Source organism: Muscardinus avellanarius (assembly GCF_963383645.1).
Source record: "Muscardinus avellanarius genome assembly, chromosome: 1".
Lineage (NCBI taxonomy): Eukaryota > Metazoa > Chordata > Mammalia > Rodentia > Gliridae > Muscardinus > Muscardinus avellanarius.
The window spans coordinates 70,295,172-70,307,781 of record NC_137786.1 but is presented as its reverse complement, the minus strand read 5'-3'; the positions used below and the strand labels follow the sequence as shown (position 1 = coordinate 70,307,781).

Here is a 12,610-nt window from a genome sequence, read left to right as displayed (position 1 = left end):
TTGGAAGTGTCAGTCCCTTTTACAATAGTTTTGATCTTTGCTCTAGCTTTTTAATTTATAAAACATTCAGAATTTGTATTCATTCTGAAGCAGCTTATGATTAAAATAAAGCACATACATTTCCCAAGTCTCCTATATAACACAGGTGGCATTTTATGTATTTATTTTTTGCTCCACATGGTTCAAAACTTTTATGTAGGTGAAATGTTGAAAGGCTAATATATGCAAAAATCATGCTCAATATTGGGCAGTATCATGTCGAGTATCACACACACCGAGTAATGGCTCTGCAGGAGGACAAGAGCTTTTTACTCATGGTCAGTCTTTGTTCTAAGCACTTTGTGTATGAGGTCCACCATGTGCTGTAGGTCTTACTATCTCTAATTCATCTATGAGAAAATGGCAGCTTAGAACTTGCACAATTTGTCAAAGACTAAAGAAAGCTCACAACCTGAGGAGGTGAGATTAAATGAAGGTCTATATCACATGAAAGCCCTTGTTCCTAACTAATATTGTCTATCTCAGTGTCTCTGTGCATTAGTCTTGACTTTATTTGATGCTTGTTGGTGTGTTTTTGTGGTGCATGATCAAACCCAGGGTCTTGCACATGGTAGGGAAGTGCTCTACCACTGAGCTACCCCTTCCTCCAGGTGAAAATAGACAAAATAATGTTATGTGCATATATGAGTGCATCACTGTGAGTCTATTAGGTACAATGATAATAAGCAAAAGAAAAATAGAAAATAAATGAAATAAACAACTTGAGAGAATTATGAAACTGAAAACTCTAAGCTCTGTAAGCCATATTTAAACCTATACACCAGCACAAGAAGGCTCAGCTTCCAGTTGTCCCCTCAAGATCTTGGATAGGAAAATCCCCTAGGGCCCTCAGGCTTTAAAGAACAAACCTAGTCAACTACATCTTTTCCTCCTACAGAAAGAAGACTGGAGGTGTTTAGATAGGACTTGTATGAAATCATTGGGGCATTGTGGTTAAAGAGCTGTAAGCAGGATATTTATTGTTCATCTCTCAAGATTCTCTTGTCTTAAAATTAGGTGATAAAGAGTAGATACAAAGGAAATGCCTCATGAGATGGATTTGTGGCTCAATGTAACTAAATGCTAAGGAAAGTCATTATACTATCATTTCATTATCTATTGAAACTGAGGACATTGATGGTTTTTTAAGCTTTTCAGTTTTTTTAGGATGGGGAGCACTTATAAACTGAACTATATGCTGGTTTAAAAACATTAAATCTGGTCGGCCATGGTGGCATATGCCTATGATCCCAGTAATTGGGAGGCTAAGACAAGGAGGATTGCAGGTTTTAGACCAACCTCCCAGCAACATAGCAAGGCTCTGTGTAACTCAGTGAGACCCTGTTTCAATAAATAAATAAATAAATAAATAAATAAATAAATAAATAAATAAATGGCTGGGGGTGTAGCTCAGTGGTAGAATACCCCTGAGTTCAATCCCCAGTACCAAAAAAAGGCAACAACAACAAAACACATAAATTCTAATTACTATATGATAAAAATAGAAATGTAATGTCTGTTTGGAGGCACTTTTTATTTTAAATTTAGAATCCTCTGTATGTACACTGTGAAATACCTACGTGTTGAGATCTGTCTCAAAGAGAATGACTCCTTTTTTGGTGATGTGTATATTTTTTTTCGGTGCGTGGTAATCATGCATCTCTATGAAGTTCAAAATGATAGAGGAATACATGCTCACAGTACTCTCTGCGCCTTCCCCTATTTCTCACCCTATTCCTCCCCGTCCCCTCCTTCCCATGCTCAGCACAGGGATCAACTTTGATAAGTATATATGTACATCACATCCATTGAGGTGCTTCCCTCTTCCACCTCCCATCTCCCTCAGTTAGATCACCTTCTTCACTCATCTAAGATTTCTCCTCCTTTGTCTGGAGTCCTTCATATGTCCCATTTCCTTCTTAGCTTTCAATACCTCATGGGCAAAGCTTATTCAACAGCTATCAATGTTCAATACCATCAATATTCAATACCTAAAGCTGCACAGGCTGCAGAGCTGCAGTTTCGAAAGGTATGTGTGCCCACGAGTTCTTCTGTAGTTCTCACTTTCAGATTTTGCACACACACCCAGGAGACCTTGTCAAGGTCAAAAGCACAATGTGCTAACCAGGGGAAGCCCCAGAGAAAGCCAAGATCTGAAAATAACAGCTGGCTTTCTAAAAAGCACTGCCCTGCTGACATGGCAGACTTGGGGTACTGTGGTGCTCTTCCGAAGGCAATAAAGTCCTTGGGGAAGAGAGAGGGAAAGGGCAAGGGACAGAAAGTAGAAAGAGTAATTGCAAAACATGACATAGCAGAAATCAAAGAGACAAGGAGTGGAAGAATACTGAATGGGAATAAAGAAGCAAATGATTATTTGGCTAATTACAAAATAACTATAACTTTAGATACATATACTTAGGACATTCCGATTCTGAAAAATATATTTCTTAAGTTCTTGATGTTTGTCAATGGCTTCCACTAAAAATATCATTCTGATGTCTAGCCTTGGTGAGAAAATGAAATAGATACATGTGCCTTGAATGTTCCAGAATAGTGTGTCATGGGTGTATGTTTGAATTAAAGCTCTAAATGTGAATTGTGTGTGTGTGTGTGTGTGTGTGTGTGTGTGTGTGTAGTACTAGAAATTGAACCCAGGAGAATTGTACCTCTAAGAGCTACATCTTCAGCCTTATTTTATTTTTTATTTTGAAACAGAGTCTCACTAAAATTGCCAAGGCCATCCTAGAACCTGAAATCCTCTTGTCTCAGCCTCCCAAGTACTGGAATTACAAGTATGAGCTACTGTGCCCAGTTAAATGTGAAGATGTCCTGAGTTCTTTAGCCTGAATAACACCACAAAAGTGAATGTGTTGCTTTATGCTTTTTTCTATAAATAGAACATGGACTTCATATGTTAGAAAGCCCAGGTAGGCTCATCTTTCCTTGAAATTTTTTGGATTATAATTATGAAGTAGTCTTGGAACTCTATCACATCTCTTGACCTTGTTCAACATATCTGATATTTAAATGAAGAAAAATGAAATCAGAAATCTAAATATAACTTATTATGAAGTCACCAACTTCAGATGACTGTCGAGTCTTGAGTTCAATAAGCTTTAAACATTATGATGGCCAAGCATGGTGGTATATGCCTGCAATCCAGTACCTGGGAGGCTGAAACAGGAGGTCACAGGTTGGGAGCCAACCTCAGCAACTCAGAAAGACCCTGTTTCAAAATAGAAATGTAAAGATATGGGGGGTGTACCTTGAAGGTAGAATACACCTGGGTTCAATCTCCAGTACCAAAAAAGATCATAATGCACATCTTTCCCTTTATTAGTGGTTTAAAATACATGAATACTCTTTGACATATTCCAAATATTGCAGGTACCTTTCTATATGGTTCAAAAAGAGATTATGTAGAGAAGATAATCACCACAACTATCCTTTTTCTTATATCCTGTATGTGTAGCATATTTTATTACACAAAACAAATCTGAAAGCACATTAATGGTTATTTTCTTTGGCTCTTTTAACCATAGCGGAAAATGGTCCCCGCCTCCTTGTGGAAGCAGAACAAGCCAAGGTGTTCTCACACCGCGGTGGCAATGTTACACTGCCGTGTAAATTTTATCGAGACCCTACAGCATTTGGCTCAGGAATCCACAAAATCCGAATTAAGTGGACCAAGCTAACTTCGGATTACCTCAAGGAAGTGGACGTCTTTGTTTCCATGGGATACCACCAGAAAACCTATGGAGGCTACCAGGGTCGAGTGTTCCTGAAAGGTGGTGGAGACAATGATGCTTCCCTGGTCATCACAAACCTCGCCCTGGAGGATTATGGAAGGTACAAGTGTGAGGTGATTGAAGGATTAGAAGATGATACTGCTGTGGTGGCATTAGACTTACAAGGTAGGTATCTATAAAACATGTTAAACTTAGAAATGGTAATTAATTAAAACATTACTTTTTTTTTCACTAGGAGTAGTGTGTAATGGTTACCATAGTAAAAATGTGAGAAACCAAAAGTCCGTGCCCAGTATGTTTTTCTATTCTTTTGTGTTTTGTAGTCTTTCTATGATTTCAGCTTTCATGTTTGAAATGCATACACAATACTTATTTACAAAATTAAAGCTATTTGCAGCCAAGAGAAATGTGTAGTGGAACTGAGTTAAGAATTTTCAGAAATTGCTTTATGCTATTCAAAACTTAAATTCCATTATATGGTTATCGAAAAATTCAGATTAGATTCCTTTTTATGTTTCGAAAATTCACTCAGTTACAAAATAATGGCCGTATTTGTAAAGGACATCTCTTCTAAAATATGTGTACATATATTCTGTAAAATGACTGCAAAAACTTAATTTAACAAAAAATAACCTCTGGATTTATCTAAATATCCTTGTAGAAAAGTAACTTTCTTAATGGCCTCGAGTTTCTTAAGAATTGAATAATAAATGGTCAAGATATTTTGGAGGAAAGTCTATTTTCTGGATATGTTATGCACTCAGTAGGTTAAAAAACCAACATGTGAACAAAACTATACAATGAAAATGTCTTTGAGTCTGGTGTGGTGGCTTATGCCTGTAATCCCAGTTCTTGAGAGAATGAGAGAGAAGAATCACAGGTTGGAGGACCACCTCAAGAAATAGTGAGACTCTCATCAACCTAATGAGACCCTGTTTCAAAATTAAAAGGAAAACAGGGCTGGGGTGTAACTTGGAGGTATAATGCCCCTGGGTTCAATCCGTAGTATCACAAAAACAAACAAACAAATAAACAAACAAACAAAAAATAAAACATCTTTGCCATTATTTTCTTTCTTCTACCCAATATCCATCCTCTCAGAAAACTTCTCAGTTTCTTATGTATCACAAGCTATCTTATTTTCTTTATTAATTTCAGCTATATTTTATATTGAGATATATCTATACTTGCTCTATTAAGAGAATGCTTTCCTTCCATAAAATTCTAGGTGTGTTTGCCAAAAGCTCCTTTCAAGTCCTAGGACAGATTTGTGGCTTTTGAAAGAATATCTTTTTGGTCTACTAGCATGTCACTGAAGGTTTGACCTTCTGAATCTCCTAGCCTCCCATCACATGAATGGCGATTTATTAGCTTTATACATCTAAGAAATACTGCAATGTTGTAGGGTGCATTTCTGTGACCTGTCTTGATTTTTGTTTTCACAGCTTGTATGACAGCTTGAGCTTTTAGTTTTATTTATTTATACTAATATTCATGCACATTAGAATCATTCAGTATAAAAGAAGTAATAAGCTTAGTGAAAACAGTCACTAGATATTGAGAACTGATTTCCTTCATCAAACGGACATAACAGGCTAATTAATGATGACCACAGGTCATCTTTTGTCATATGTGGTTGACCAAAGTGTTCCAACTCATGCATATAATTTCCTGTACCTTGATTATCTATCCCCTATAATGCGGATTTTGTTCTCAGGTTGTTGATCAAGGTTCTCCAACTTTATTCTCATGGGTCTTGTTTTGTCCTTGTGTCTATAACTTTTTATAATTTTACCTAAAATAAAAATTCTTATATAATGTAGGAACTCAGGGAGGATAAAGTCTTCTGATTACTACTAATTTTAATCTCATTGCTAGAAACAGTAATACAATAAGAAATAAACATCAGACATATATAAAAAAGAATAGAATCACTAGAAATCCACGGAATAACATGGGCTATGGAATTTGATTGAGCAATCAAATAAAATTTGTGATTTTAGAACGAGACATTTGTTCTTCCACTATTCTATTGTATTAATTTTCTCTTGGTGAAAATGGAGTCAGATAAATGAAACTCTAGTCTGAGAACTCACAGGAACAGAAAATTAATTTCAGCTATATAACACTGATAGGCATAGTGAGAAAATTTAAGGAAAACAAAGTTATAGTATATGGTCCCTTCCCTATTTACTACCAGTTTTTACTTTATGGGGTTACTGAAACTGACTTTTATGTTTACCAGCATGAAAAAAACTTTCTGTGTGTAACAAATTGTTATTTGCCAACAAATAGGATAAATTGGACTATATAATTAAAATTTCTAATATTTTTTCTCAAAATATACTTCAACTTACTGGTCTCTTCCTATCATTTAATATTACTTTCCATGTGATATGCCATCCTATCAATACCCTTTATAATGATACATACCAGCCTTTCATAAGAAGAGTTTTTGATTATATTCTGACATAGAAGTACAACAGATAAATGAGTCAGATATTACTTGCAAAATAGTCATAAAACCTTCTTTCCTACCCATAAAAGTTTAACTTTTTTATTTTTGCAACACTGCATGAAGGCAACTATTTGTTCCAAAATTTGGCTGTAGAAATGGCAAGTTTTTCCATAGACCCAAGGATTCTGCAAATTGGATGTTGAAATCTTAACCAGCTGAAAGTAAAATTAAGTAAATAAGTACAATACTTAACAAACATGTAGTTCCAGAAATGCCCCTGCTTGAGAAATAGCTGGTTGTTCAAATATGTATAGTAAACATGTAGAATACAGTGAAAACTTTTAGAACTTTGACTGAATAAAGCACAGAATCTGCCCTTGATTCACTTGGACTACGTTCTTTCCAGGATCATCAAACACTAATTAATTTTTTAAATAAAGCATTTGATACAACAGTTTGTTTATTCTTAGCATTGGAAAATGAAATTTTGTTAAATTTGAAAGCAATTCAAATCAGAAATACGTTACGCTGGGCTTGGAACTTAGTCAATCATGTTTTAGTAATACACAATAGTTAATCAAAGACAAATGACTATTTTTTCCTAATGCTCACAAGAACACACAGTAAAGCATTATAGTGAATTTAAACCTGAACGGTTTTCTAGATCTTTAAAATTATTACAAGTGTAAATAGCTCATATTTTCCACTGCTACCATCTTGAACTATTTGTGAAAAGTAAGAAGATCCAAATAGTTGCTTTCTGTCCTTAGATTAAGATACTTTGAGATTTTCTATCACTTGAGCTCTGCCAACAAAATCTCTCCTGGATAAGTTGAATATTTTCCTTTATGTGGCTATTCCTGAGTTTGCTGAGACAAGAAAATAGCCATGTTGGTTCCTTCCAGGCCCTCTCTGGGCTCCAGGCCGAGAGCCTGGGTAGAGAGAGCCCTTCTTAGAGAGAACCTTCTCCAAGCTCTTTCTCCTGCTCACCACAGTGGGAGTCAGTGGCAACCAAGAAAGCCTCTTCCTTCTTGCTCTGGCTCAGATTCAGCTTATAGATCCCTCGGCCAAGAACCTGAGAAGGCCAAATGAGATCAGGAAGCTGCCTTGGATCTCTGCCTCCTGAGGTCAGCGCCAGCTGGACCATCCTAGAGGGACAAGTGTGTCCTGCGGAGCCCTTTGGTGGACCAGACTTGATTTAAGGCTACTGAAATGTCTTTTACCATTTTCCAGGACAATTGATAAAAGGAAGTACTTTCCATGTCCGGTTCTTCTATCTATGAATTGTACATCATCTCTAATAGGGTCTGCAGTCTCATAAAGTAGATGTATGATACAACTCATCAAATCACTGTGTCAGTGGGACATGTTTTTTGCATTCCATATGCTAACATCCTAATTATTTTAAATCATATTAAAAATATGATTACATATGAACACTGAATAAATTCTTTCATGACTATAGAGGAGATAACTTTAATACATAGCCTTATTTAAGTTGTATCATGATTCAACTTTGCTTTCCTAATTTGGTAATTCTGACCCTATCCTTTAAGAAATCGTGTAGTAATCTATTAAATGGCTCAGTCATTTCCCATAGTTATGTGACCAAAAGAAAAACTTCTGAAAGCCACTGCATCTTCCCAGGCAAAGTGAAACACCAAGTCATCATCTACATTTGCTGAGGAGTTTTGTTTTCTATGATATTTAACTTTTTCATCATTTACCAGTTAGCAGATGCCTATTCTGTACCTACCTCATATAAACGTTTTTAAAACCTTATTTTCACACCGGGTGTGGTGGCGCACGCTTGTAATCCCCACGCTTGGGAGGCGGAGACAGGAGGATTGCGCTTGGGAGGCGGAGACAGGAGGATCGCGCATGTTCGAAGCCACCCGCTCTGGCTTAAGAGACCCTGTTTCCAAAAATAAAAAAAAGTATAAAATAGGTCTGGGAGTGTAGCCCAGAGGTAGAAGGGTCTCCAAAAACCCCAGTACCACCAAAAAACAAACAAACAAAAACCCTTATTTTCAGTTTGCAATATGTAAATATGAAAGTTGTAAAATAGTAATTAAAATATTCTTAATAAAACCCTTACTTTAGTTGTACTATTCAAGGGCAGAAAAACAATAATATTAATGTATACTTTAAAAGTTGAGACAGATAAGAAAGCCATAGTGCTTTTATGGGGGTATGCCTCACTGTACAGAATGGCTTTATTAATATGAAATAAAACTATCTAATTGTATTTTGTCAGATATGCAAACTCATTTTGAAGTTTCTCCAAATAAGAAGCATCATAAGTGATCTTCAAGTTGTGTGTGTGTGTGTGTGTGTGTGTGTATAAATCAATTAACATGTTTCTTTTTTCTTCATACATTTTGAGGACTGAATAAAACTAATTACTAATTTTGTAAGAATAATCACTAACTAAAAACATTGTGATTTTTTTTTTTTTTTGGTGGTACTGGGGGTGGAACCCAGAGGCTTTCTACCTCCGGGTTATACTCCCAGACTTATTTTATATTTTATTTGGAAACAGGGTCTCGCTAAGTTGCTGAGAGCCTCACTAAATAGCTGGGGCTGGCTTCGAAGCTGTGCCATCCTCCTGTGTGGGGATTACAAGCGTGCGCCACCACACCTGACAAATTGTGAATTTTGATAAATATCTTATTTTCAAACAGTGTGTTCTCTACCACTCTTCATATCCAATACTGACTTCTTTGTAGGTAGAAGAAATTCTTACAGTTCATTCTACCTACAAAGAACTTTTATAGTTACCTATTAAAGAGTTAGTAACCGGTAGCAAAAGATAAGTTCTCGGGGAAGGCTATTTGGAAACAAATCATTTGATTTGCAGATAAATGTCTTCATGACAAATCATTTTCAAAATGGAGACTTTTAGGGTATGAATTTAACACTCAGCAAAAGAAACAGAACACTGACATTATCAAACCACATAGCTGATTGTGAGATGCCCAGGCTGAGAGGCTGTTTGAAAGGGGAAAATGACCATGAGAAACGGTTGCACATTAACCAAAAACGATCTCATCGGATGGAAATTCTATTTTATTTTTCACCAGCCAAGTGTATTTGCTCAGAGTTGCTCTATTTCGTGGCACTCATGGCTTCTTACCTTCTCTTTGGACAGGTGTGGTATTCCCTTACTTTCCACGACTGGGGCGCTACAATCTCAATTTTCACGAGGCACAGCAAGCTTGTCTGGACCAGGATGCTGTGATTGCCTCCTTTGACCAGCTCTATGACGCCTGGCGGGGCGGGCTGGACTGGTGCAATGCTGGCTGGCTCAGCGATGGGTCTGTGCAGTACCCTATCACGAAGCCCAGAGAGCCCTGCGGGGGCCAGAACACAGTGCCTGGTGTCCGGAACTATGGGTTCTGGGATAAAGATAAAAGCAGATATGATGTTTTCTGTTTCACATCCAACTTCAATGGTAAGATATTAACTGCACTGCTTCTTTTCTATCTCAGAGGCCAAGCTTCACTACAACACTAGTCTGAGTTTTTGTTTTATCTACTTAATAAAAAAAAAATTTAAGGTATTGCTATAGCTTGATCCGATGTATGAACTCTTGCATGTCATAGTGTAAAATACTTTTCCACATAGATTAAGCAAAAGGTAGGCATCTTACTCTCCTAGGTTTTAATGCATCCAGTTTTCATTGGGAAACATTTGAAACTGTCCCATGGTAGGATCTGTTTCTTATTGCCACAGGTGTTGCTGCCATTGGGTGAGCCCTGTATAAGATACAGCTCTCTCCACTGAAGAAAGGATGCTCTGTATCACATGCCTCCCTCTCTTCATTGCAATGTGATAATGAGCAAAGCTCAGGATAAAGAGTGGAGTAAGCAAGAAATAAAGGAGAACTAACATTGGAAGTGAGAGCAAAGAAAGTCATTCATGTCGATGATTGATGGGTTACATTCAATCACTTCAAGCCCTTTCCTTACCCCGTCTAGAACTAGATACCTAATTTTTGGTACCCAGCACAAAGTGAAAATGTTAAAAATGATTGTTAAAAATGATTAAGAACTTTAAGATGATGACTGCAGAGCATTAAACCAAGCACAGAGCCCTTCTAAGTGGAGGTCCCAAGTGACTACACAGACATCACACCCATAAAATTTGTCTCCTGAAATACTTTGCTAAGAATATAGAGGGATCAGAAGTCAGTAAGCTTTCTCTGTAAAGATGCAGATAGTAAAAATGTTCGGCTTTGCTAGCTGTATTTCTCCATTGCAACTATTCAATATAGCTTTGCATATAGAACAAAAGGTGCCATACACAATAATAAATACACATGCTGAGTTCCAGTAGAACTTTATTTGCAAAAACATGTAGCAGGTCCGATTTGACTCACATGCAATTTTGCTGACCTCTGGTACAGATGATAGAACTAACCCTCTAGTTAATGTTATAATGGTCTCTACTTTTTTTTTTTTAAATCACATCCACTCCATCTAGAAAGAACTGGTTATATTCTGGACAAATTTCTGTAATCCTGGTACTTCAGAAGCTGAGACAAGAGGATCACAGGTTCGAGGCCAGTGTCAGCAATTTAGGGAGGCCTTCAGCCACTGAGTGAGACCCTGTTTCAAAATAAAAAAAGGCTGGGAGTATAGTTCAGAGGTAGAAGACCCCTGTGTTCAATTCCTATTAAATAAATGAATAAACTAGTTATACTTCAACAACTTATATTTAGTAAAGGGCAGGTGATACTGCATCACAATATGTAACCAGATAAAAGGATCTGGTTATCTTCCACCCGAAACAAAGATGAATCAGTCAGCATATATCACTTTAGTCAGCTGGCCTTATGTTTTACACATTTTATGCATATCTAATACACACTTAAGGGACCTTAGTAATTAACAGCAGGTAATAAGTGGTTGAGACTAACTTTTCTTCCTTGTGAAATAAAGAAATGGCAGAGTGTCAGGACTTAAAAGATGCAAGGTGCAAATTTCGACAAATTCATCCTCTCTGCTAAGAGAGGGAGCACAGGCTGGGTTTACATTCCCAGTGCGTACTATTGGTGGCAAGTGACTTCCTGTATTTTATGCATTTTTATACTGTAGTCTTTGACTGAGAATAATGTCTTATTGATACCTGTAATGAAAAGAACTTGAGGGCTTTTGATTTTTTTTTAAATGGACTTTTATGTCAGGAATGTTTTTTGATCCTTTCACATTCAAATTTTGCCTCTCCAGAAACTTGTGCCTGAGTTCAGTCTGGCTACAGCTAGAATTTAAATAGCCCTTGCTTTTAACATGGGGTCTGTCTTCTCTAGTGCCACAGAAGGGCTCTTTTTAGTCACTAATTAGCCAAAAGAAACTGCATCTGTGGTCTCCCTTCTCTTTTTAAAGTTCTAAAGGGCATGTCTGAACACATATTGAGAGACAAGGAAAAAGACAAATTTGATGGAGAGAGATGTATTGGGTATTAAATTTAAATGACAACCCTAAGTTCCAGAAACTTCAGAGACATTGCTCTACCTCTCCCTCACTGAGAGGTACCTCCGTTTGGGGCTCCTTCCATCTCTGTGTGGCTGGTGGCCTGCAGGCCCTTTGACCCTCTTTCTCTCCTTGTCTCTACAGGCCGTTTTTACTATCTGATCCACCCTACCAAGCTGACCTATGACGAAGCAGTGCAAGCTTGTCTCAACGATGGTGCTCAAATTGCCAAAGTGGGCCAGATTTTTGCTGCCTGGAAACTTCTCGGCTATGACCGCTGTGACGCCGGCTGGTTGGCAGATGGCAGCGTCCGCTACCCTATCTCTAGGCCGAGAAGACGCTGCAGTCCCACCGAGGCTGCGGTGCGCTTCGTGGGCTTTCCTGATAAAAAGCATAAGTTGTATGGTGTCTACTGCTTCAGAGCATACAACTGAGAGCTCCCCCTAGAACGTGTCGGTTCTAAAGTCATTAAGAACATGTGAAAGGTTGTTGTTATTGTTTTTTTTTTTCCCCAGTATGAACTCATGCAAGTTACCAAAACTGTGACAACCCTTTTTTAACTTACTGTAAAGAGTCACTTTCATAAATATCAGTTCATTAATTTGTTTTTGTAAAGCTATCATTCAAAATAGATGATTAATTAATATAATTTTAAGGGACGCTCTACTTAAGGAGGCTTTAAAGCCAAACCGTTTACGTTATATCATCCCAACAAAATATCCTTTCATGAACTGGGCATGCAATAGCTGGAAAATTTTCGCTAGGATCATGTTAAGAAAAGTAAAGCTACTCAGAACTGCAGCTTCCACAAGCACAAATTTTACACATTTCTACAATTTTGAAATGCACTCTGAGGAACAAATTAGAGCAACAGATTTAAAATATAGGCT

General features: G+C 37.3%; 1 protein-coding gene across 1 annotated transcript in view; it reads left to right on the top strand.

Annotated features, from left to right (window-relative positions):
• HAPLN1 (hyaluronan and proteoglycan link protein 1) overlaps positions 1-12,154 on the top strand; it is a gene marked incomplete at its 3' end in the record, with an annotated part of 29,053 nt that extends 16,899 nt beyond the window's left edge. Inside the window, exons 2-4 of the mRNA XM_080693239.1 lie at positions 3,582-3,953; positions 9,398-9,700; positions 11,865-12,154. Coding sequence (XP_080549365.1) covers positions 3,582-3,953; positions 9,398-9,700; positions 11,865-12,154 — 965 coding nt within the window. The remainder of the gene's footprint in view (positions 1-3,581; positions 3,954-9,397; positions 9,701-11,864) is intronic.
• Positions 12,155-12,610: the final 456 nt, after the last annotated feature.